The sequence below is a fragment of the Chrysemys picta genome, chromosome 14, assembly GCF_011386835.1.
Source record: "Chrysemys picta bellii isolate R12L10 chromosome 14, ASM1138683v2, whole genome shotgun sequence".
Classification (NCBI taxonomy): domain Eukaryota; kingdom Metazoa; phylum Chordata; order Testudines; family Emydidae; genus Chrysemys; species Chrysemys picta.
Window position 1 is genome coordinate 12,583,804 of NC_088804.1, and position 25,997 is coordinate 12,609,800.

Consider the following 25,997-nt stretch of genomic DNA (forward strand, 5'->3'; position numbering starts at 1 on the left):
GCTGCCAACTTTCTGCAGGGTGGGCATTTTTGAGTAATGTGCGTCTCGGACACATTATGTGTGGCCATCAGAGACCCGTACGGAGAGTCTGCAAGACAGGCAGCATTTAAAGCCAGGTGAGCCAGGCAGGCATTCCTGAGAAACCTGGTATCTTAGAGAAAAAAATAGGGATAAATCCTGTTTGAGACTATAGCTGTGTACCTGTCAAAGTGGATGGGGAAAGTAAAAGGGAAAATATTTTTTTTTGAATGAAGAAATAAAAAATTATATTAGGGCAAGGGGATAGTGAAGCTAATACAACTAAGCTAATGCTATCAAGAACAACTATGAACTATCTACTATTAATCTTATCTGAGGTAAGAGAGGGTGCTGCTGATCGCTCTAACTCAAGCCAAAGGCGGTAGAGAAGGAACAGGAGGATGGTTGGCTGCAGACCGCTATATAAACGCTCGGAGTGGCGCAAGATGGCTATGATGAGCGGGTGTCAAGACACCTAAAGTGGAGCACCCATAGGGATACTCTTCAAAGAAGAAAAGCTGAATTCTGGCATACTGGATCAATTCTATCGAGCTGCAGTACAGGGCCTTTACTGAAAAGAAAAGGGTGGTTTGCACTTCTTACAACTACTGCTTCAGGATGTCTGAAGAGTCAAGGCGGCATCACTGCACTGGGTTTATACTCAGTTTACATTCTCACAAGACCAGGAGTTCTTGTGGCACCTTAGAGACTAACAAATTTATTAGAGCATAAGCTTTTGTGGAAGAAGTGGGCTGTAGTCCACGAAAGCTTATGCTCTAATAAATTTGTTAGTCTCTAAGGTGCCACAAGTACTCCTGTTCTTTTTGCGGATACAGACTAACACGGCTGCTACTCTGAAAAAAATTCTCACAAGGTCTCCCCCCCACAATTTTCAGTACCAGAAACAGGTTTTTAAATCAATGGGGGTGGGGAGAAAATCAAGAGCCCTCACAAAGAGCCCCAGGTTAAGAAAAAAATCTAATATGCCATACAAGAGTTTGACTGAAGTTTGTGCGTGTGTCCTGCATCACCTGAAGACTCATGATCTTTGGCTATCAAATGGAAAAAAAACAAGTCAAGAAGATTTTACACTGAGAAAGCCATTGACTTCACACACAACTTGTTTGAGCACGAGTTCCCAGTAACACCTCAGCGATAGCAGCAATCGCTGTTATTTGCTGACTGCCTCATTACATTTTCTTCTTTAGGGAAATAAATTTTGAATTTCCTCACAAACAGTAACAATCCTAAATACACACTTAGGAAGTAGGAGGTATAAGAACAATGGGGCACTGAAATATAGAAACACCACATGTAAATAACTAAAGTTGGGAGTATGAATTTTTTTTAGTCACGTTGTAACAGATTCAGCTAACAGTATAATTCCTAATGTTTATACAGAATGCAAAGTTGCACAAATATATTAAAACAGAAATGAATGTTAACTACTGTAGAAGGCCAGTAGCTTAAAAAGACTTATGGAATCAGTGCCTAAATGGTTGAGTACTACTAAATTATTCCAAAATAAGCCATGGTTCATAAGTCCCATAAAGAAAAGGGCCATGTGGTAGCACAGGATCCCAATGAAGTGGGGGGGAGGGGGGGGGGAGAGAATGTCCAAAGGGAAAGACAACAACCCAAAACAGACTTGGATAGCTGAGACCTGAAGCACCAAGCAAAGATGAATGAGCTCTTTTCAATATCAGGCTAAGAGTCACCCTTGATTTGAAGGTGGGACTTCTGCATTTTAGAATCCTAGGACAAGCCAGATCCCATCCCAAAATATAAAAAAAGGTCAATCCTGAAGCTTCTTGAAAGCAAAGGTAGTGTCCTCTGAGGAGGAACCAGTAATGGATGAATTAGAGATTGTCACTAACCTCGCTGTTGGAAGCAAACTGGAAAAGGATATAAGATGTAACCTGTATCCATTACCAGTTTGAAACATACAAACCATCTGGCATCCTTTGGGTCTGAAGGCCCACTTGTTCCTGTTACTACTAGTCCGGGACCCCAGCCTCGACCGCAGCAGGCCAGGCGGGCTGGAGCAGCCCCAGCCCCGCAGCCCCAGCGGGAATCCAGCCTGCTGCCCGGTGCCAGACTGACCTTGGTTAATGGTTAAACGATATAGTTTTAATCATTTAACCAGTTAACTTTTTAAACTGATATTTACATCCTTAACAAGAACCATCTTCAAAGTCTGGAAATGAATGTGGTAACTTGGATACAGTTTGCACAATGCCTTTATAAAACCACTATAAATCATGGAAACTGCGTTGAGGAATTTGAGTACAGATGAACGAGAAGAAAAACTTCAGAGTCTGGAAATAAAGTACATTTAGCTTAAGTAATCAAGGCTCTAGGTCCTTATTAAAGCCCATACAAAGGAAGGGTAAAATATCAGCAATCCCAGGCTAGAACAAGTTCACATTCTGAAATCTGCACTAGGTGAAAGGAGCTTTCCTTTGGATCGATAGACTCTGGAGGTTGAATTCTTCCTAGATCAGTAACCAACGTAACAGACAGGCAAATCACCTTGATTGATCTGTCCTTCAGCCCTCGTATAGATTGCACCGATCATGTGTCTTCCATTCTTCTCATAACCTGGCCTTCCTTCTCCATGTGTGGCCATGTCTTTTCATGATAAAATCTTTCCATCTCTTTGGAGGTCAGCCGAGTGGTCATTTGAGTTCCCAGGGGTACAACTTAGCGACAGCTGCGGTCCATCGATTGTTAGCGATCCTCGCTATGTGCCCGGACCATCGCAACAACATCATTCTTCACTCCACTGTCTGATCACTTCATTGTGGACTCGGTTGTGGACTGAAATTCCTAGAATTCTTCTTTCCATTGCCCTCTCCGTGACGGACAGTTGCTGCTCCTCTGTCTTCATCAGCGCCCATATTTCGCTGCTGTACAACAGTGCTGGCAGTGCCGCTGAGTTGAAGAGGCTGGCGCGTGTTACCTTGTTGGTTTTTCCTTGGAAGACATCCTTGATAGAACTGAATGTGCACCAACCTGCTTTCTTTCTTTGTGAGAGCTCACCTTCCTGATCGTGGTGCATGTTAATTTCTTGGCCCAAATAGACGTATTGCTCAACTTCTATTTTTTCTTCCTTAATTGTTATTTGGGCTTTTGGCAAGATATCAAACTGCTTAAATTTCGTTTTGGAGGGGTTAATTTTCAGTTCGACTTAGCTACTTTTTGTGTTGAGTTCTCACAGCATTTTCTGTAGTTTGATAATATTTTCGGTGATCAACACAATATCATCTGTGAATCTGAGATGGTTTAACTGCTCTATGTTGACTGATTCCACCCTTCCAATTCATCAGCCTCATTACCATTTCAAGGCAGGCTCCTTGTTTCACACCTTTCTTAACTGGGATGTGAAGGAGGGGGTAATCAAATAAAAAGTTTTATCTCTAGTGCAGTCAATTTGCTTCCTTTCATAGTTTGTGTCAATCCCCTGCTCTGCAAGAGCTTTCAACACTGCATTGATCTCTACGCTGCCAAATGCTTTTTCATAGTTGACGAAGGCAATACATAAAGAGCATTTGTAGTCCCTTGAGAGTGTTCCAATAGCTTGTTGATAGTGAAAATATGGTCCATTGTGCTGAAATTCCTTTGAAAGCCTGCCTGCTCTCTTGCCTGCTGCTTGTCCAGACTCAGAGTCGGTTTGTTATTATTTTGGTGAACAGCTTGTAGACCTGTGAGAACAGGCATTTTGTACAATAGGTCTTTAGATCTTCATGATCTCCCTTCTGGTACAGCAGGATGGTGTTGGACTCCTTCCAGCTAGATGGTATCTTCTGCATTTCCAAGTAATGGCTAAACCTCTGAGCAAGGGTTTCCCAAAGGTCTTGGCCTCCAGCTCTTATTTTGATTGTCAGTTCATCTTTACCTGGGGCGTTTCCTTCCTTCATTTGGTGAACTGCAAAAAAATTTCACAGAGGCAGCTATACTATCACTAACTAATGAAACTGATAGTAATATAACTAACTATTAAAAAGAAATGAGGATAAAGCTGAGAAAATCTCAACAGGACAACTGCCAGAACTTCATCTCAGGCCGAGGCAGTTTAGAAGGAACTAAGGGTGGTTCAGCTGTGCAGTACTAAGTAACAATGGCACAGGGCATGAGATTAACTAACATGCATGCACGGGTCAAATGGACGCTGCTATGAGAAATCTCCAATCAAAGGTGGAGGGGGTGTAGAGCAGCTACAATGGAGCACCCATAGGGATACTACTCGAAGAAGAAAGTATAGAAATGCAAATTTAAGGCACCCAAACAACTTTAAATCTGTCCTGCAGTAACACCATGAAAAGCTAATTTGGATCCACAAAGAATAAAATGCCTTAATCATAAACATATGGTTATTGCATGGTATTATAGGGCAGAGTTACGGTTGTTTGGATTTCTTTTTAAGGCATCTAAACATGTTAGGATACAAAAACAGTTATAACAACCCTGTGATTATCTCCCCCCCCAGAAATCAAGAAAATTCAGAAATATGGTTACAATGAGGTTACTGATTTGTATTCAAATTTTGACATAGTTTGTTTTAAAGCAAGTTAAGGTTGCAAAGTGGGGCACTGAAACGTCAGGCAGTGACAAAGTTGAAGCTGCCTTCAATGGTTGTAGCTGTGGCAGTATCTTCCTTTGTGTATATGCAGTATGATATGATACAGTTTACTTATATTACTGTAGTGTTTAGAGGCACTGTTGTGTTGGCCACAGTACAAACAAATAGTTGAAGACAGTCCATCCCATGATCCCATACTATCTGCAGAGAACAGAAAACAATCCTGGGATATGTAGTCAGTTTGCCTGGAGTCTGGAGCACTCCATTTCATTAACTGCAGTTGTGTTCAACTGTTTGCTAACAGTAGAAAAATACTCTGTAATGCAGTGTGTGAAATACTGTAGGTAAAAGCCCTTGCCTCGCTACAAATGCAACACTTTCTGTATCGTAAGGAAGAAGGCTGGACTCCTTCCACATGCACTCCAGACCAAGGATTCTTTGATCATTAATATTAACTACACTTTTTAACTCCTAGGAAGGGGACTGTCGTACCCATCAGCTCAAAGGTGAGGCACTATTCAGAACATGCACTGTCACTATCCCTGTGACACCTGCTCTGTGAACATAAAGGACTTCACTATTTATAGTTGTCAATTCAGCACTAAAATTTCACTACCACAACTTCTGAAGGAAAAAAATATGTTCTTCATTCTAGTAAAAAAATAAAAAATCATAAATTTTACTCCCTTAAAAATTTCACAAATAGCTGAGCAATAATCTCCTGTTCTGTCACAATGGGTTCTGACAAACTTTTGAAAACTAAAGGAAATAAACCTCTGTACAGTAATGTTGCTTAACAGCCAAAAACTTGTAACTAAATATGAATGAATTTATTTTATTTACCCTTCTCTAAAAAAGCCATCAGGAGAGAAAAAAAACACAAATAATGACACATTGTTAAATTTAATACTGACAGATTCAGTAGACAAAGCTTCATACAACATACCAGTAAGTGCAGTACAGTCACCATGATGACGCCTCAGTTATATTAAACTACTGACATTAATACCAATGAGCTTGCCCAAGACTCAACCACGTGTCTGTTACAACTGATGGTTGAGTGAAGGGGAGACTGAAGTGTAATATTACACATGGTGTTATTAAAAAAGACATTTGTCAGCATCTGTTCTAGTCATATCTATCTATCTACGCATATATATTCATACTAGAGAAATAAGCTTGTTATAATAAATTTCCATATACCCCCTTCCCCAGGGTAATGAGCAGCATGTTGTAAATAATGAACAAGTTACTGCACACTGTCACTACTGACCTCTAAAAACCCTCCTCTGGTAACAGTATAGTGTGACACACCACCCACTGCTTTGTGGAGGAAACTCAGCCAAGTTGTTTTTGTGTTTCTGTATCGTTTCCATAGCAAAGGTCAGTGCATGCGTAAGTTAAACTAAAGCTGGAAGGCTAAAGACGGAAGGTCACTACAGGATAAGCTAGAACAGCTTCACTCCAAACAGTTCGAGCTGTACTACTGAATTATATGTAGATAATTTCTGTATGCATGGAGACTATGCTAAAATTGTGATTCACAATTTTCACCAGTTTATTACTAACATCAATATTAAGACATTGCAAATCTTTTCAAGTCTTCCCTGAAAACTTGTGCCGTACTAGAATACACACGAATTCCATCTATAAAGAAGAAAGTACAAAGATAAGAAAGTCACATTTTACATTCTGCAAGCTACAATTTTAATATAGACTGAGAAATTTATTTTAACATGAGGAATCCTACAATACTCAGGGCTGTATAAATTAGTTTGATCGAAGAAAGAACAGGAGTACTTGTGGCACCTTAGAGACTAACAAATTTGTTAGTCTCTAAGGTGCCACAAGTACTCCTGTTCTTTTTGCGGATACAGACTAACACGGCTGCTAGTCTTCTCTTCGATCAAAGGTTTCAGAGTAACGATTGATGTTCAGGCTCTATGGGAAAAGCTTTTAAAAAAATAAGCTTGCTGGTGTATATATATATTTTGCAACAAATACCCAGAAGTCTTATTTTACAAATGTAATTAAAACTAAATGAATATTTGTGTTTCATCTTTGCTTTACATTAATTCCTTTGAACTGAATCTGATGGATAAGGCAGGTAAATGTTTCATTTCTTTAATTATTTAAGTCAAATTTCCTTACAAGGTCTACCACAAAATTTGAGATGAGTGTCCTACAATAAATTCTACTTGTATAGAAAACCAGTGCTTCATAACAGGTTAATAGTAATATAATTTGGTATGTTCTGGTTTTCTAACACTACAGAAATCTGGTTTCTACTAGAGAATCTGTCAGTAGCAGTTTATTAAAGCCAAAATAATATTACATTTATGTTGGAACTGAATGTGCCCAGGAGAACAAACATTTAAGCTAATAGACAAAGGCATACTGCACTGCTGGAATTCAAAGTTACTTATGCTAAGGCTTGTAAAATCAGTTCTCATTTTTAAAGTGTGACTTATGCTTACTAACCTAGCATTAATAGCCACCAGTTGGATAAATCAGACAATTAAAAAAAACTAAAAAGTCAAACCCCAAACCCCCGTTATTCAAGTAGTAAAAATAATTAAGCGGTTTTTGCAAGCTGAAGTCTTATTACTTTTTGAGAGTTCAATGAGAAACACTGCCACATGCAGGCAAACTTCTCAAAGTACTCTTAACAAATTCATGTTAAGAATCACTTCTGCCTTTTACACACCTTCTTTCCTAGACTTTCTAACTGAAGACAAAGATTCCATTGACACTTTCGTTTTACCAGATTAACTGCTCATGGCATTACTAGATCGCAAAAGTAGGCTGATTAGAAAGAAAAGCTTTTGCATGCAACCAGACCTCCCTAAAAGTAAGAGTATTACAGTCCTGTAATATCAAACTTGTCAGGGGAAGAAATGTGTGGTAACTGAATTGAACTAAGACCAAATCAACGCAAGCTTTACGATTCCATGATGCCAGTGTCCCTATAAGATGACCAATGCTACAAATTTTCCAGTTTATGGAATGGGGGGGGGGGAGGAGTGATTGCTGGGGTGTTATTATGTAAGTTACCCAGCTGGGCTGAAAAATTTTAAGCAGTTCATAGTAAATATATCTAATATTTCAATGGAGGTTTCCTAGACTTTCATAACATCTTGTATGCAATGCTGTTATAGCTGTCCTGGTACCAGGATATTAGGGATAAAAGGTGGGAACATCAATGCAACTCCAATCAGGACTAAGCTATTTAAAATTAAGGTGATTTAAATCACTTGTTTTTACAAAAATTGTTATGTACTGTACCTTAACTCTGCCCATTCAAGGTATTTTGTCCATATGCATTCCATTCTAGGTGTGCAAACGCCCCATACACACAAGATAAAATTCTTCTGGTCAGTTGTGCCCTGCATTCCTTTGCGCTGCCCCTTCCACCAGCATAAAGGGGCAGAGCAGGCCCAACTTCCTCCAAGTTCCTTCACCAGTGAGTCCAAAGGATTCTGTGTAATGAGGAAGGAGGGCAGGTCATGGGATCCACATGGACAAAACTTCTCAAAGAACCACAGATATGATAAGTAGGTAACCGCTTTTTCTTGTTTAAGTATTTGTCCACATGGATCCCACTGTAAGTGATTGGCAAGCAGTTATCTTCCTGAGAGGGTGTGTGCCAGGAGTCCTACTTATAAAAACCGCAAGCATCAGACCTAGTAGCTGTGACTAGGGAATAATCGAGCTCCAAGTGGCTGCCCTGAAAGGGACTTTTGAAAAGGTCTTCTTCTACGGAGATAGTAGGAAAGCATTCAAGACATCAAATGTAGAGAGTTTTGCTTCCCTGGATTCAAATGAGATTTAGGAAAGAACACTAGGAGAAGGTATATATTTTGATTCAGGTGAAAGTCCAACTACTACAGGCGAGGTTTGAGAGAGATCATTTTTGTGAAATATAAATGAAGGGGGATCTGTCAATACCTGAATCTTGCTCACCCTTTAAGCACAGATAATAGCCATCAAAAACACTGTCTTGATAGAGATGGGACACAAGGAACATGATGCTACCAGTTCAAATGAGTTTCAGCAGGGTATTACATTTAGAACTCAAAAAGAGGAAGTTTCCTTTTCTGGTGGAAACATGTAAATCTGACCCTTTGGTAAGTCAACCAACTAGGTGAAAAAAATCCAATTGATATTGAATTGGCAGATATTGCAGCTAAACAAACCTGGTTGATATGAAAGTGCTGATGCTTCAAGGACAATAGCCGAGAACAACAAGAATAATGATCTCTAAGGGTTAAAGTGACGCTGAGTGACCCAAAGTGAAAAACATTTCCATTTCGCTCTCTGCGTTAGCCTGTCTGCTCTATATCAAAATATCTTGTATTTCTTTAAATTCTGTCTATGGCCCTTAGCCAGCTGGCACCCATGATGTCTGATAGAGAGATGGTGGGTCCAGGTGCGAGATCAGACTGATTTTGTGAAATAGTGCCCAGAAGATCTGAAAAAAGAATGTGCCGTTATATCAGTTCTGAATCACCACTCTGATGCTATCTGTACTGAACAGAGAGGGCTTGGTCTAGTCTCAATTGCTAGAGTCATTAGAAAAGTAATGACACTGATGGGAAGCATACACATTTCTATTCCACTGCATCAGGAATGCATCTGAAGAGGAGGATAAGCACGCGTCTTCTCTGGAACAAAATGTGTCACTTGTGCAAACTGGTGCACAGAAATCTATTACAAGAATACCTCCTTTTAGAAAAACCTGATTGAAGACAGTCTTTGAAAGTCCATTTGTGGCTGGAAAAGAACTTTCAGCTGAGCTGATTTGATAAATTGTTCTGAGCACCTGGTGAGAGCAGAGCTAAGAGATTATGCTGATGTTGCATCAATCCCGCAGATGAATAACTTCCTGACAGGGAGGGGAAGATCTTGCTCCGCCTTTGTCAGCTGACATAGTATAATGCTGTAGTGTCATCTGGCAGCACTTGAATGATGGTCCCTTTAAGAGAAGCAGGAACGCTCTGAATGCTAAACATATAGTTCTAAGTTCTACTGCATTTGCGCAGAGGAGTGTCTATGGAGAACCATAGACCTTGTGTCTAAAGTTGTTCTAGGTGTGCCTCCCAGCCCCGTTTCAGGCACCCATTACAATAGTCTTGGTAGTGGACGGTGAAGCAAACCAGATGCCTTGAGCTTTTTGTGAGTCTTTCTGCTCGATACATTTGATTTTAACCACCACTGAAGAGGCTGAAGGTGAAGCTTGGCACATGATGTTCTGGAAGTCCAGGAAGCCTTATGGCATAATATGAAGCAGGCCTTCTTTCACCAAAGTCCTTGCTTGAATGTGTAGATTTGGGATGAGGTGCACTACAAAATCTGTCCCGTGGCAGATAAGTTTTTGCTGACCTTGAATCAAGAACTACTCCTATGAATTCTATTGGTTGAGTGGAAAAGAGTGAATTTGTCCTGATTGACCCCAGGCATGCTCCCTGTTGGATGCCTCCTGTGCACACTGGATATCATATATGCCTATCCTGCTGATTCCATTCATACCAAAGGTCCTGAAAAAACTCATGCAAAATTCAGGGTCAGATGTTATACCCAGACACAGCGCCTTTACATCTGATAGCCTGGATGACAACTGATTAAATTCCATCAATAGAAGCTATTCCAAGGAAATCCAGAACACTTTTGTACATGGAAGAAAACAAACAAACAAAAAAACCCCAATACACACAAAAACAAACAGGTTGACCTATGCAGCAAAATGGAAGTGTTTCTCCATCTAGATTACATAACATTGCCTGCATCCTTTGGAAGCCCCAATTCTTGCTATTAGGGAGAGCAGGTAGTCCAGAAAGTATTCAGGGCTATCCATCAGCTCCTTAAAAGTGCATTAGCAGCAATGTCTACATATCCTTCTCCTATTCAGGTATATTTTCCAACCCCACAGTTGCTAGATTCCTAAAGGGCCTAATTCAAATGTTTCTACCATCAGGGAACCCCCTTCTTTGGACCTCAACATAATTAATTACATGGTTTAATTGGACCACTTTTTGGGATCCTAGCAACCTATTCATTATACCATTCATCTAAAGACTGCCTCTTTAGTTGCTATAACATCAGCTCAAAGAGCAGGGAAAAAGTCAGGCCTTCATGGCTGGTCCATCTTATATAGTGTGTTTCATAAAGACAAAGTGACTCTTAATCCTTACCCCAAGTTCTTGCCAAAGTTTACCAATTTTCACTTAAATCTGATTCACCTACCAGTTTTCTTCCCCAAGACCCACTCAAAGCGAGTGGAAGTTAAACTGAAGATCCTTGACTGTGCATAGCTCTTTCATATTACCTTGACAGAACAAGGTCTTTCAAGAGTGCCCCCAAGCTACCTGTAGCATTTGCAGATGGTTATAATTCAAGAAATATCCACCCAAAGACTGCCTAAAGAATGGATATCTATTTGGAACATGCTATGAGACAGCTAGATCCCCCCCTTGCAGATTAAAGCTCAGGCATCTTTGGCAACTTCGCTAAGAAGCACCCCTATATTTCAAACATTTTCAGGGCACCTACAGTAACTTTAATCCTTTGTAATGCGCTGTCCAAGTGGATTCCCTGCCTCACTTCTTCCCTGATACTAGGAAGCCATACACCCTATTGATTGTATATTCAGAAAGGAAATGAGGAACAATTCGGCCTGCTGTCCCCTTTACGGCCTTGGAGAACTGGGAAGGGTGTGGGGGGGGGGGGGGGAAGAGGGAAAGAGAGAAAGAGCCTGCAAGGACATCTAAGCTGCAGGTACAGCCCCCATGGACACTTCTGGCCAAAAGAATCTGATCTCACATTTACAGGGTCATGTGCACTAGAAGTGGGATCCAGACAGACAACATATCTCTAAGAATCACAGTTATTGTGAGGTAAGTAACTGTTCTTTCAGTAAACATAATAGTTATTACTGGCTGGCCATTTCCTAGGAGCTAGAGAGTGGAAAAAGACAGTTAGTCAGAGGGGTTCTTCCTATTGGAAGGTTTGAAAATGCAGAATCTACAACCCTACAATACCCTGACAGAGAAGAAACTGAATGGGAGGAAGAAGTCTCCCATTCAATTTGGTGGAAGGAATAGCTCAATGGTTTGAGCATTGGCCTGCTAAACCCAGGCTTGTGAGTTCAATGCTTGAGGGGGCAACTTAGGGATCTGAGGCAAAATCAGTAGTTGGCCCTGCTAGTGAAGGTAGGGGGCTGGACTCTATGACCTTTCAGGGTCCCTTCCAGTTCTAGGAGATGGGATATCTCCATAAATAAAGTCTGCACCATTAGAAAACAATGGCACGTTAAATGAAAGAAGACGAATGCATACTAAGTAACAAACAAGAGCAGGTAAAACAAGAAATTCTGTTCACTCTCTCAATGAGAGCAAAAGGAACAAAAAAATTAAAAGTACTTTTTCACACAACACAATTAACCTGTGGCTCTCATTACTATAGTACATCACTTAATTTGAGATCTTAACATGATTCAAAAAAAGATTAAACATTTATATGGGTAATGAATATTCAAAGCAAGAAATAGTAAAAATAATAAAAGATCAAGGCTTTGGAAGGGACAAACCCTCGACAAACTTTGGGCCATAAGTTAACCATTAACTATTGGGAGTTCATAAATTCATAGATTCCAAGGCCAGCAGGGACCATTGTGATCATCTCGTCCGACTACCTGTGTAACATAGGCCACAAAACTTCACCCAAATAATTCCTACAGCATATCTTTTAGAAAAGCATCCAATCTTAATTTAAAATTTGCCAGTGAGAGAATCCACCACGAACCTTGATAAATTGTTCCAATGGTTAATTACCCTCACCGTTAAAAATTTACGCCTCTTTCTAATCTCAATTTGTGTAGCTTCAACTCCCAGCCACTGGATCCTGTTATATATCTTATTCTGCTAAACTGAGGGATTATTATCAAATATTTGTTCCCCATGTAGCTACTTAGGGGTGACTTGATTATAGTCTAACTTCTCTTTGTTACGCTAAATATAATGATAGACTCACAAAACTCAATCTAAGGCAGGTTTTCTAATTCTTTAATCATTCTCATGGCTCTTCTCTGAACCCTCTCCAATTTATCAACATTCTTCCTGAATTGTTGATACTGGAACTGGATGTTGTATTCCATCAGCAATTGCACCATTGCCAAATATATAAATTAAAATAATCTCTTTATTCCCGCTCAAAACTCCCGTTTATACATCCAAGGATCACACGAGCCCTTTTGGCCAGAGCATTGCACTGGGAGCTTATGTTCAGCTGATAATACACCAGGAGCCCCCAATTTTTTTTCTCAGTCACTATCTTCCCAAGATGAGTCCCTCATCCTGTAAGTACAGCCTACATTCTTTGTTCTTAGATGTATACACTTACATTTAGCCATATTAAAAACACACTGTTTGCTTGCACCCAACCTACGAAGCCTAAAAGAAGGCTTTTCCTGAGGACAGGTTATGCTGCAGCTGCTTACTCCAAGTTTTTTCCTGCGAACCAGCTGGTAATGAGCAGCGTCGTAGACAAGATATTGGTCTACACCAATATGACAAATTTCCATGTTTTTCGCTAAAAAAAATCTCAAGTGAAAAAAGTTTCAGAAACCCCAATCATCTTTATCAAGTATCAGTGCTAAAGCCTAATGCTAATAATTTAAATATCAATATTAACTATTTTACTGTTGACCCTTTTAGCCAGAACATCAGGATATCATCGTTATCTAGAAGTACTTGATGTGGAGGGGCCAGGTGCTGTTGGGAAGGCTACTGGAGAGGGACTAATGAGAAATACAATCCCCCACCTCACAAAAATAGAGAGGGGATTCTTCCCCTGACCAAAAGCTTCTAGTAATGTCTGCTGCATATGAAAAACAAAACCAACTTTCACACCATCTTCCTACATGATGAGAGTGACAACTGCCTCCTCTCCAGCTATCAATATCTCCAGCTTTCTCTTGACAGTTTATAACACATTTTTCATGCAAAAATCTGCAGCACACTGAAAACAGAATTTGGATACATTCTGGCACACGCTAAACCAATATAAGCTAGGTTTAAGCCAACCTAAAAGCATATCCATGCAAAGTTGCACAGATTTAACTAAATATATATAAAAATCAAACCTTTGTTAAACCGGTGCAGTTTTGTGTTCAGACCAGAAAACTTCTCTCTCTCTCTCGCTCACACACCCTTCCCCAATCAATCCCCAAAACCAAACAAAAAACTCCATATAGACCGATAGTGAGGTATAGTTTTAAGAGTACAGATGCAACATGCTCCCTGCAAAATTAAGTGCAAGTGTTTCACCAAATGAGCTTTAAAGAGGTTTTTTTGGTGAAACCACATGCTGCAGTAAATTTATTCTGGAAATGACAAAGGCATGAATGATTGTGCTTAGGTTCACATCAGAAAGAAAAGATTCTACCCAAATACAGATGGGAAAAAGCCAAATCACCTGAGAGCAACCAAGGATCCAATAAGTTTCTAAATTTCTACTGAGAGAGCCAGTGTAACAGATAGTGGGCATATATCCTCAGGTTAACGGGCCAATATGATCGCCACAATTTCTACCATTTTATTCAGATTTTAGAACAGTAGGCAGATCTTGAGGAACACACGCGTGAAGTTATGACAATTCATCAGATTTTATTTCAAAACACTAGTCCACTGAAACGTATAGGAACCTACGTTTACTAAATGTGGTGTAAGTGGGGTAACCATAGTTTAGGTGAAAAGCAACAGAGGGTCCTGTGGCACCTTTAAGACTAACAGAAGTATTGGGAGCATAAGCTTTTGTGGGTAAGAACCTCACTTCTTCAGATGCATAGTTTAGGTGGTTATTTTAATATTGCAACCAAGCCATAAACAGGAATTATGGTAAGTTATTTATTCCTTCTTTATTAAAAGAACTCAAAACGTAGTCTTTCAAATTCGTAAAAAAGAGAGGCTTTAAGACAAATTCTTTTGATTTACACAGTTTAACTGGAACATACCCATATCAAGCTGAGATTTAAAAGGCTGATACTTTGTTTGGAGCAGATAATAATAATAAATAATAATAATAAAATCTTGCCATCAGAATGGCTAAAAACAAGAGAATTTCACTGCAGAAACTCCTAAATAAAAATAAAATTTATTCATGTCCTTTTAAAGCATAAAAGGACATTTAGTGACCCAGCAAAGTGAGACTTCAATTCATTTAGCTTCCCCACACATTGGAAACAATAAGCTGATTAAACATGCTCATGACAGATGATGCCAAATCTGTCAGAGGCTTAGTTTCCTAGTGACAGGTGGAGTACAGTATGACTAACAACCTATGTGTAAATTGAAGCTGTGTACCACTATCTTAAAATCTTGTTAAAAATAATGTATAAATTACACACGTAATGCAGAACCATACGTTTTCCATCGTATTCACAGAAAATCTTAAAAACAAATGCCCTGCTGAGTGCTGCAAAGTATGATCTAAAAGCAACTGCACATTAACCAACAAAATGTAAAGACAATTAGAGTAGTTTGTCAGGAACACTTAACACCTTGTGCATCACATTGATCAAGCATTCACACAGACTTGGGTGGTAAAGAGCTAAATAAGGCTACAAACAACAAAAATGTTGATGAGACTATTTAGAATGTGTGCAAAAAGTAATGTATATTACAAATAATATGTATGTAGTACACTGGGGTGAGGGAGAGCTGGGCAGACCACACTTCCCATGCGAAATCAAATATTTTAAACCTTCCTACAGCTCTGTGTTCACCATTCATTGAGTTTGATCGTTAATACACAATTTTTCCCAGCACTATATAAAAAGTAAATACCAATGAAAATCAATGTTTTGTGTCACAAGTTGATCTCCCCCATCAAATCCATCTGTAACTACAATATAATAGTTGTGAGATCAACTTGTGAAACAATATTGATTTGCCTTTGTATTAATTTTAATTTAGGGAGGCATAATCAAGTGATCTGAGCTTGAAACTGGGAAACAGGAATGCATAAATTCTAATTCCAATTTTAACAATGACTCTGCGTAAGAAAGTCATTTACTGCTCTGATTTAGATAACTCAAAACAGGAATAATATTCAAGTAGGTTACATAGCTGTTAAGAACAAAGATGGTTTCAGTGACAATGATAAGATGGTTGAGACCATGAGAGGTTCAGGATCCTCACGCAAAGAAGAAAGGAGAGTAGCAAAATACAGACCCTGGACTTCAGAAAAGCAGACTGACTCCCTTAGGGAGCTGATGGGCAGGATCCCCGGGAGGCTAATATGAAGGGGAAAGGAGTCCAGGAAAGCTAGCTGTATTTTAAAGAAACCTTATTGTGGGTGCAGGACCAAACCATCCCGATGTGCCGAAAGAATAGTAAATATGGCAGGCAACCAGCTTGGCTTTACAGTGAACTCTTCGGCGACCTTAAACACAAAAAGGAAGCTTACAAGAAGTGGAAACTTGGACAGATGACTAGAGAGGAGTATAAAAATATTGCTCGAGCATGCAGGGGTGTAATCAGGAAGGCCAAAACACAAATGGAGTTGCAGCTAGCAAGGGATGTGAAGGATAACAAGAAGGGTTTTTAAGCAACAAGAAAAAAGGTCAGGGAAACTGTGGGACCCTTAATGAATGCGGGAGGCAACCTAGTGACAGATGATAGGGAAAAAGCTGAAGTACTCAATGCTTTTTTTGCCTCAGTCTTCACAGACAAGGTGAATGCCCAAATAAATCTGTTAATCTTTAAGGTGCCACCAGACTCCTCGTTGTTTTTGTGGCTACAGACTAACATGGCTATCCCTCTGATACTACAGACAAGGTCAGCTCCCACATTGCTGTCATGGGCAACACAGTATGGGGAGGAGGTGAGCAGCTCTCAGTGGTGAAAGAATAGGTTAAGGACTATTTAGAAAAGCTGGACATGCACAAGTCCATGGGTCCAGATCTAATGCATCCGAAGGTGCTGAGGAAATTGGCTGATGTGATTGCAGAGCCATTGGCCATTATCTTTGAAAACTCATGGCGATCAGGGGAAGTCCCTGACAATTGGAAAAAGGCAAATATAGTGCCCATCTTTTAAGAAGGGAAGAAGGAGAATCCAGGGAACTATAGACCGGTCAGCCTCACCTCAATCCCTGGAAAAATCATGGAGCAGGTCCGCAAGGAAACCATTTTGAAGCACTTGGAGGAGAGGAAGGTGATCAGGAACAGTCAACATGGATTCACCAAGGGCAAGTCATGCCTGACCAACCTGATTGCCATCTATGATGAGATAACTGGCTCTGTGGATATGAGGAAAGCAGTGGAAGTGGTATATCTTGACTTTAGCAAAGCTTTTGATATGGTCTCCCACAGTATTCTTGCCAACAAGTTAACAAAGTATGGTTTGGATGAATGGACTATAAGGTGGACTATAAGATGGCTAGATTGTCGGGCTCAACGTGTAGTGATCAACGGCTCAATATCTAGTTGGCAGCCAGTACCAATCGGAGTGCCCCACGGGTTGGTTCTGGGGCCCGTTTTGTTGAACATCTTTATTAATGATCTGGACGATGGGATGGATTGCACCCTCATCAAGTTCGCAGATGACATTAAGCTGGGGGGAGAGGTAGATACGGTAGAAGGTAGGGATAGGGTCCAGAGTGACCTAGACAAATTGGAGGATTGGGACAAAAAAAATCTGATGAGGTTCAACAAGGACAAGTGCAGAGTCCTGCACTTAGGACAAAAGAATCCCATGCACCACTACAGGCTGGGGACTGACTGGCTAAGCAGCAGTTCTGTAGGAAAGGACCTGGGGATTACAGTGGATGAGAAGCTGAATATGAGTCAGCAGTGTGCCCTTGTTTCCAAGGTTAATGGCATATTGGGCTGAATTAATAGGAGCATTGCCAGCAGATCGAGGGAAGTGATTCCTCAATTTATGAAAAGCGAAGAAAAGTAAAGCATCCCCCCCTCCACTTTTATTCTCAATTTTCATTTTGCAATAATCAAAGCTAGAATTATATACATGCCCTTGAGTTAAGATTCCAAGGGTGTGAATCTATAGACATGATCTACATTAATGCATATATTATAGGTGGCACTGACGGGAGATGGGGCAGGGCAGGAGGACCGCAATTCACACATGCTCAGAGACTTTAGGTTTTTAGCAGCTAAAAATCTCCCAAGATTCCAGTTTCACTCAGCATGCAAGCTCCAAGTGTTGACCAGACAGTGCATGTGCCAGCTCCACAGATCAAGTGAGCATATTACCTTCCAGTGTAGTGCTACACAGGCAAAGAAAGGGTTATCACCTCGTGCAGTAATTGTGGTTCTTTAAGGTGTGCGTTCCCATGGGTGCTCCATTGTAGATATATCCACATCCCTGCACCCGAGATCGGAGATTTTAGGTAGCAATGTCTGTTTGGCCTGCACACACGCTCTTCTCCCTGTCTCTTGCACTGCCTTGAGGCTAGTGAGTGCTGCGCAGGTAAATCACTTTCAGTTCCTTCTCTACATTTTTGAGGTAGGGGGCAAGATGAAGGGGTCTGCCATAGTGCCCTGACTGGTCCAAACACCAACTCACTGAGTGGCAGGGTCACTCTGGAGGGAGCCACTTCAGCCAGGGTATCAGGCTGTATGTGGACTCCTTTAGATCCCTGACTTTCAGTCCCAAGTTTGCGCTGATCCATTTCAGGAGCTCTTGATGGGCCCAGAAGTCATCTGGTGGAAGCAACCGCCTTGACAGGGGACAATGAAGAAGAGGCTAGCACTGTAGGAGGGGCTGCTCCTTCCTCCTCCACATCCATTGGGACCACTTCAGTGACCTCGGTGCTGGGGTTGGTATCAGAGTCGGGGTCCAGTGCCGGTCAGGATGAAACTGTGGCTCGTCTCAGACACCACTGAGTATGACGGCTGAGGAAGTGGGTTCCGGTACCGGTGGAAAACCCCACAGGTTCCAGTATTGCCACTGTGTCGGCCAATGGCCTAGTGGCTAAGCACCAGCTGCGGGGTTGGTATTTAAGTCTGGTGTGTAAATCAGGTACCAGTACTTTTTTTGGTGGGGCAAAGGATTCCCCTCAAACTCTGAAGAAGACTCTTCCCTTGGAGACCATGGCAGAGCCATACTTGCTTCCGCCCCAGGCAGTACTGGTTAGTGACTACTGCAGCGGGGACATGGAGGGCTTTCTTTTGGGATGTGCTGCGACAGTCAGTGGTGTGATGGATCACACCACCCCTTGAACCTTTCTAACCCCGGTAGCCCTGTCTTTCTGAGTGCGCCGTCTAAAGCCCCTGCTGATCTTGCACTTCTCCTGAATGTGAGCTTCCCTGAGGCACTTTAAATAGCTCCAAAGCAGGTCACTCACTGGCACAGGCTTGCCGCAGGAGGTACACGGTTTGAAGCCTGGGGACTGGGGTATGCCTTGTCCCTGACACAATGTTCCTCGATGACTAGGACCACTATATATACGAACACTAACTGGTAACTAAAAGGCTAAACTACAAAAACTACATAGATTACACTACAGAATCTAAACCACTGGGAAAGCCTTGCAAGAGCAAGATCATTCCAAGCAATCGTCACAGTTGGTAAGAAGGAACTGAGAGGGTGCACGCAGATCTCCAGGGGGTGCTAGGAACAGTCCTATGGATCCCACTAGAGGGAAAACATCTCCAGCAACTGTGCACGAGGCGCGCGCACACTTAGCATGGAATGGACATGAGTAAGCACTTGAAGAACCACCATGTTTGTATTAACCACACAGGAACTAGGAGAATAACTTTTGTTCTTTCCTTTCTTATCTTTAGCAGGACCTTCAATATGAGAGAACTGGAGGAAAGGCATAAAGGAGACATGTGTTCCACTGCAAGAGGAAGGCATCTTCTAGCAAGTGATACCCCATCCCTGCTCTTGAGCAGTTTTAGGAACGTTTCCAGGTTTTGGCCATGGCAAATAAGTCTATTTTTGGGACTCCCCAATGTCAAAAATCACACTGTAGAGAACATGGTCCATTTCCCATTCGTGTTCCTGTGAAAATGTTCTGCTGAGGGTGTTCACTGTGGTATTCGGCACCCGACAGTAAACTTCTGATATAATGATGCTGTGCCAAAGGCACCAATTCCACAGTTTCATTGCTTCTGCACAAAGGGATGGTGAACTTGCTCTTCCCTGATGGTTTATGTAGAACATACATGTTATGTGGTCTGTCGTGACTTTTATATGTTTGCCATTGATCAATGGTAGGAAATGAGCACAAGCGTTCCAGACCACTCTGAGCTCCAATAGGTTGATATGTAGTGTTGATTCTATGGGGGAACATTTGCCTTGAACCATGTGATTGTTTAGGGGAACTCCCGAGCCCAGTAAAGATGCATCTGCAGTATCAATGTTGGAGGTGGTTGCGTGAAGCGACTCCTATGCAGACATTTTGCAGATCCTTTAACCATTCGAGAGCCTTTTACTGTCGAGGGCATCAACAGTAGTTTGTTCAGACTATTTGTTTGGTGCATATCCTATTTATAGCCATGTCTGCAGACCATGCACATGAAGCGTTGCATGACTTATCACAAAGATGCGCAAGTAATTGCAGGCAATTTCTAGCCGAGGTCTAGGGGCTGGTCTGAATGGTGTCAATCAAGCTGGTAAGGGTGTTGAACCTGTGTAGTGGAAGGCATGCTTTGGCCTTCACTGCATCGAGACAGGCTCCTATGAATTCTGGAAGTTGTACTGGAGTCAGTGAGAGTGTGAGTGTGAGTGTTCAGTTGTAGTCCCAACGGTGTGAATACATCCAGAGTTTTTTGTGTGACCAATAGGGCGTCTTGGAAGGATCGTGCCCTGAGTAGGCAGTCATCTATATATGGGTAAATCACAATTCCCCATTTGTGAAAGTGGACCGCTACCACTGACAGGACCTTGGAGAATACTCTGGGTCTAGATGATAGGGTGAATTGGAAGTACACTGAACTGAAAATGGTCCTGACCAAAAGTGAACCTGAGGCACTTCTGTGGGATGGTTGAATCGCTATGTGAAAGTGGTTCTCGGCCCTACAAGATGCTTAATCTCCCTGGTCTAGAGATGGAATTATTGCAGTTAGTGTAACCATCTTGAATCTTCGTGTCTTTTCGCATTTCTTTAATGCTCTTAGATGAAGAATGAATCATCTTCTGGTTGCTTTTTGGGGGGGAGGTGAGGGGGTGTCAGGAAGTATTAGGAGTAGAAACCCTTCCCTCTGTGTTGACTGGGAACTGGTTCTATAGCACTAAGGTTCAGGAGATTATTTATTTTCTGACATAGCAGGCTTTTGTGAGAAAGGTCCCTGAAGAGTGACAGGGAAGGAGGAAGGGTAGGAGGGGAGGGAGGGAGGTAAAATGGACTAGATAACCATAGGAGATTATCTCCAGTACCTACTTGTCTGATGTTATGTTTTCCCAGTTTCGTTGAAAAAGAGCAAGGAAGCATCTGAAAGTATGCAGATGGTAGGAGTGGTAACTCTGGGCCTCGACCAATGTCTCAAAACTGATGTTTCAATATTGAGGGTTGTGCAGTTCAAGTTTTGGGCGACTGCAGTCTTTTGTTTTTGAAGCCGATGTCTCTTCCGCTGGGGTTCATAATGTCTCTAGGGTGGAGGAAGCTGCACTATGATCTTTGTGACATTTGCGATTTACTGTATCATCTTTTCTGTGCAGGCATGTAAATCCCCAAGAAGCATAATGTGGCCCTTGAGTCTTTCAGTGTGCGTGTAGTGAAGAATCCATCTTCTCTGCCAAGAGTTTGGATCCCTTGAATGGAAGGTCCTCCACTGTGATTTGGACTTCTCTTGGTAAATCAGAAAGGTGAAGCCAGGAAGCTCTCATCACTACCACCACTGATATAGAGTGAGCTGCTGTATCCATGGCATCTAATGCAGTTTGTAGTGCTGTCCTTGCTAGAAACTGGCCCTCAGTGATGATGGCTTGGAACTGGTCTTTTTGATAATTTGGGAGGTGAACAATAAAGGCATTGAGTTTTCCATAGTTGATGTGACTATATTTCGCCATCAGGTCCTGGTAATTTGTAATCCTAAACTGCAGAGTTGCTGACTAATAAGATTTCCTGCCAAATAGGTCCAATATTTTCTAATCCTTGTCATAGGGAGTTGATCTAGCATGGTGCTGTCGTCCACATTCGTTTACAGTACCCGCAACAAGGAAATTCAGAAATGGGTGAGAAAAAGAGAAAGTCCACATCTTTATAGGGCATATAATATTTTGTCTGCCCTTTTACATGTAGGCATTTTCGAGACCAGCGTTAGCCAGATGATCTTGGCTGGGTCTAGTGGGGCCTTGTTGATTGGGAGTACAATACGCAATGAGGACATGTGGAGGATGTCCAACAGTTTGTGTTGTGACAACTCTGCTTCTTCAAGGGAAGAAGAGGGAGATAGTTTTCCTCTACCCCAATGGGTACTTGAGGTCCTAGAGGACTGGTGTTTATGAGCTGCCCATGGGTCGCACTATGGCCACTGGGATGGTGCACAGTGTATGGGTGGTGATACCCTAGGATGTCCTGCAACTGTACTATTGGTATTGGAGGTTCTGCATGTGGCTATAAGTGAAAGGTCCCTTGGCCTTGTTCTGGGGAGCCGTACATTGAGACCAAAGTTAAGTTATCATCTCACTCAATAAAGGTGGAGCAGCTAAAGAGGCTGGTGGGGAGTGTTTCAGTGCTGTAGGGGATTCCAGAGACCAAAATGCAGTCGGTAAGGGGATGCCGGTGACGAGTAGTGGAGATTCCAGTGTTCCTGAAACCAACACTGAGAAAAACAAAATTCCTGCAGTACTGTGGTGGTAATTGATACCGATGAGTCTGTCTCGCCTAGCTTGTTGGTGTTGAGTGAGTCTGGTAATTGAAGACTCTTGTGGTGTGATGACCATCCAGAAGAGAGTTCCCTGTAAGTGCTTGGTATTGCGGCTTTCCTTGTCTCTTGCAGTGCCATTTTAGAAAAGGTGGTACAGTCTTTATTGCCTTTTAATCAGACGGTACTGACGCTGCAAGCTGTGCTCCTCGGGTCTTTAGGCAGTATGGGTACCAGAGAAACCTAGTGTCTTATGGGGTACCATGCCACAGCTCCATCAGTATCAAGGTCACTGACTTTGCTGGGGATCTCTTCTTCCTAGTCAACTGTTCAGCCTGTGGACTTGTAGCCCTCTTTCAAGCTCTTGTGAGAGGAATCCTTACATTTCCTCTTTGACTGCACCATAATTTGATGTCCATGGACGCTGATGGTCATGTCAGGGATTGTTGCTCCGGGGGAGTCCCAGGACCAGGGTCGGAGGCCAATCTCAGGGGACTCTGCATCATGAGGAGCTTAAGCTTCAGGTCATGGCTCTTTCTTGCTCTTGTCTTTAATTTCTGACAGAAGATACACTTCTGTGATACGTGAGCCTCTCCTAAACAGCGAATTCAGCACAAATGGCCGTCGCTGACTGAGATATCCTCTCTACAGGAGACAGTGTTTGAACCTGGGGGAGCCAGGCATGCCCCTTCTTGAGGTCATTCCCTAAGAGGGGAGAGGACAGCAAAATCAAAAAGGACAAGGAGGCAACTGTTTTTTAAGTCAGAACAAAAAAGATTTTTTTTATATATTAAAAAGGGAAAAGGAGAAGGGAGTAGTAATAAACTAATAATGGAAACTCTAGTAGCTATTCTAAAAACTAAACAAGGTTTAAAGCTAATTGACTGTCAGATTCTACTTATTGCTCCATTTCATACCAAGGGCGGTTGAGAAGGAAATGAGGGCAGTTCGCCTGCACAGTGCTAGATAGCCTCGAGACAGGGAACAAGGACAAGGAGAGCACATATGTGGGCCAAATAGACACTGCTACCTAGTTTCCAATCTGAGGCACAGGAAGGCATATACACCTACAGTGGAGCAGCCATAGGAACAGTACTCAAAGAAGCAGCTGGAATTTCCCTGTAATGGCTGGCCTGGACACTAGAACTGGGAGCAGGGTGCCTATACCCTGTGCTCTTAAATGACCTCACTGAGGGAACTCAGACAGCATGGAGGAGGAAAAAGACATTTAATTCAAATACAGAAGATACAAAAGCCAGACTGGAGGTGAGGCAGGAAAGTAGAAGATTAGGGCAAAGAGCCTTGAGACTGGGAGCCAGTGAAGGAAAAGGGTACATGTGTCTGTGGACAGGACAGCGATCCAAGTGCAGGCTCATCTGTCAACTCCCTTCATTGTCACAGTGCCAAAATACTCCCTTTTACACCGTGGTGCAGTTTGATACACAGCTAAATTTCAAATTATGACAGCATAATCCAGCAGTTAGAGCAAAAGAATTAAACTTCAATCCCCATTCTGTCAGATTTGCTGTCAGTGACCTCTTCATATCTACACTTAAATTTTGCTAGTATAGCTATACTGGCAAAACTCCCCTAGAACAGATGCAATTATAGCAGTACTAAAGTGCTTTTGCTGTTCTAGCTTATTCCAGTTCAGCGAGCAAAATAAACCATACCAGCACTAGAGCTTTTGACAGCAAACTGTGTTGCAAAAAACCACCCACACCCTTAACTGACAATACATATGTTGGTAAAATGTAAGTGTAGATCTGGCCTAAAGTAGAAGGATGCCACCTCTCTCTTTGTGGCTCCCAGGATTAGGTAGCATTTGGAAAGCACTTCACATTTATGTAGTATTTGTAACAAAAGGAAGAATCCAGCAAGAGCTAGCTTAGGGGTTAGGACATTTAGTGTCATTCACTGCTAGCCAAAAGGGGATTGCCACATGATGAAATGCCAGAAAACAACAACAGAGGGTCCTGTGGCACCTTTAAGACTAACGGAAGTATTGGGAGCATAAGCTTTCATGGGTAAGAACCTCACTTCTTCAAATGCAAGTGAGGTTCTGCATCTGAAGAAGTGAGGTTCTTACCCACAAAAGCTTATGCTCCCAATACTTCTGTTAGTCTTAAAGGTGCCACAGGACCCTCTGTTGCTTTTCACAGATTCAGACTAACACGGCTACCTCTCTGATACTTGCCAGAAGACAGTGAAACCAAAATGTCTACATTTCTGTTTTTTTCTGTGGAAATAACGTTGAGTCAGGCGGCCTTCAAAGTTGCTTTTAGGGCAACAAAAGTGAAGAAGCGGCTGGCACCCTCACCAAAGGCCACAAGAATTGAGCCGGGAGAGACTTTAGCAAATCTTCTTTTGTCCTCCCCCTTACTAGCAACCCACTTAAGAAAGCCAGTGATGTGAAGCTTCCCAGTGGGCCAGAGAAGAGTAAGCAGTTGCGTGTATTAGCCTCCTTCCCAAACAGCAGCAAAATCTGGCTAGTTTACAAGGAGAAAAAACAAAGCTAAAAATTTGTTTACTGCAAATTTTGGTCTGTAGTTTACAACAATGAAAATTAGCAAGCATCTACTTGAATTACCTCAGTGTTTTACATAAACAGTGTGATAAAACAAAACCAAAGAAATTATAATCCTTGTCATACACCAGTCTTCATGTTACATAAGAACGGCCATACAGGGTCGGACCTTTGGTCCATCTAGCCCAATATCCTGTCTTCCGACAGTGGCCAATGCCACGTGTCCCAGAGGGAATGTTCAGAAATGTATCCCTGATATTGAGGAAATATAATCCATTAATCAAATGAAGTTATAGCATTCTTAAGTGTTACAGAAATTAGATCTTAATATGACTGAGTATATGTAATTTATCATGCTGTAATCCTAATTCCCTCCCTCCCTCCCCCAAATTTCCTTTCCGATCAAGTGGAAGAAATTATGCATACTGTCATGAAGCCAATGATAAATCTATAATATACAACGGAATTCATTATATGCTCTGTAATTGTAGCATAATTTTTACAAGTATAAAAATGTATTTAAGAGATTATATTGGAGCAAACGGTATGCTACAGAGATGTCCCATCTATTCAGGAGCATAAGAAGTGCCACAAAAAAACAGTAACAGTTTACAGTACTGCACTGTAAGTATCATCAATTTTCTGTAACAACTTTTGTGTAAAAGTTAAAAAACTTCATACCTTCACTACCGGGTGTGCTCCAGTAGATGCTTTTACTGCTCCCCTACTGCCTTCTGTTTCATAATGAGCTCTATGGTGAGTTTTAGGCTGTACGTCTATTTTCAGTTCACATTGTCCATAATGAGTTGGTAAAGGCCAGTCTAGAGGTGGTAATGAAGATGTGCTGAAAGCAAGACATGCACAATAAATTTAAATGAACCATGCTACCTGGCCACAGTGTAGAGTCAAAATACCTACAACCACTGATCACACTCATTTTATACTATATTTACCATTTTGTAATGAAAATGACAAACAGTTTTACATTTATTTCAACTTACCAGTAGTAAAAATTCTGCTTCGAGTATTTTATACAT

At 41.6% G+C, this 25,997-nt stretch overlaps 1 protein-coding gene across 8 annotated transcripts in view; it reads right to left on the reverse strand.

Annotated features, from left to right (window-relative positions):
- The window catches only part of NFATC3 (nuclear factor of activated T cells 3), a 148,238-nt gene that overhangs the window by 58,744 nt on the left and 63,497 nt on the right, over nucleotides 1-25,997 (reverse strand). For all 8 annotated transcript variants that reach the window (XM_065567595.1, XM_042852298.2, XM_024104092.3 and 5 more), the window contains one exon: nucleotides 25,642-25,804. In XM_065567595.1, the coding sequence (XP_065423667.1) occupies nucleotides 25,642-25,804 (163 nt within the window). The remainder of the gene's footprint in view (nucleotides 1-25,641; nucleotides 25,805-25,997) is intronic.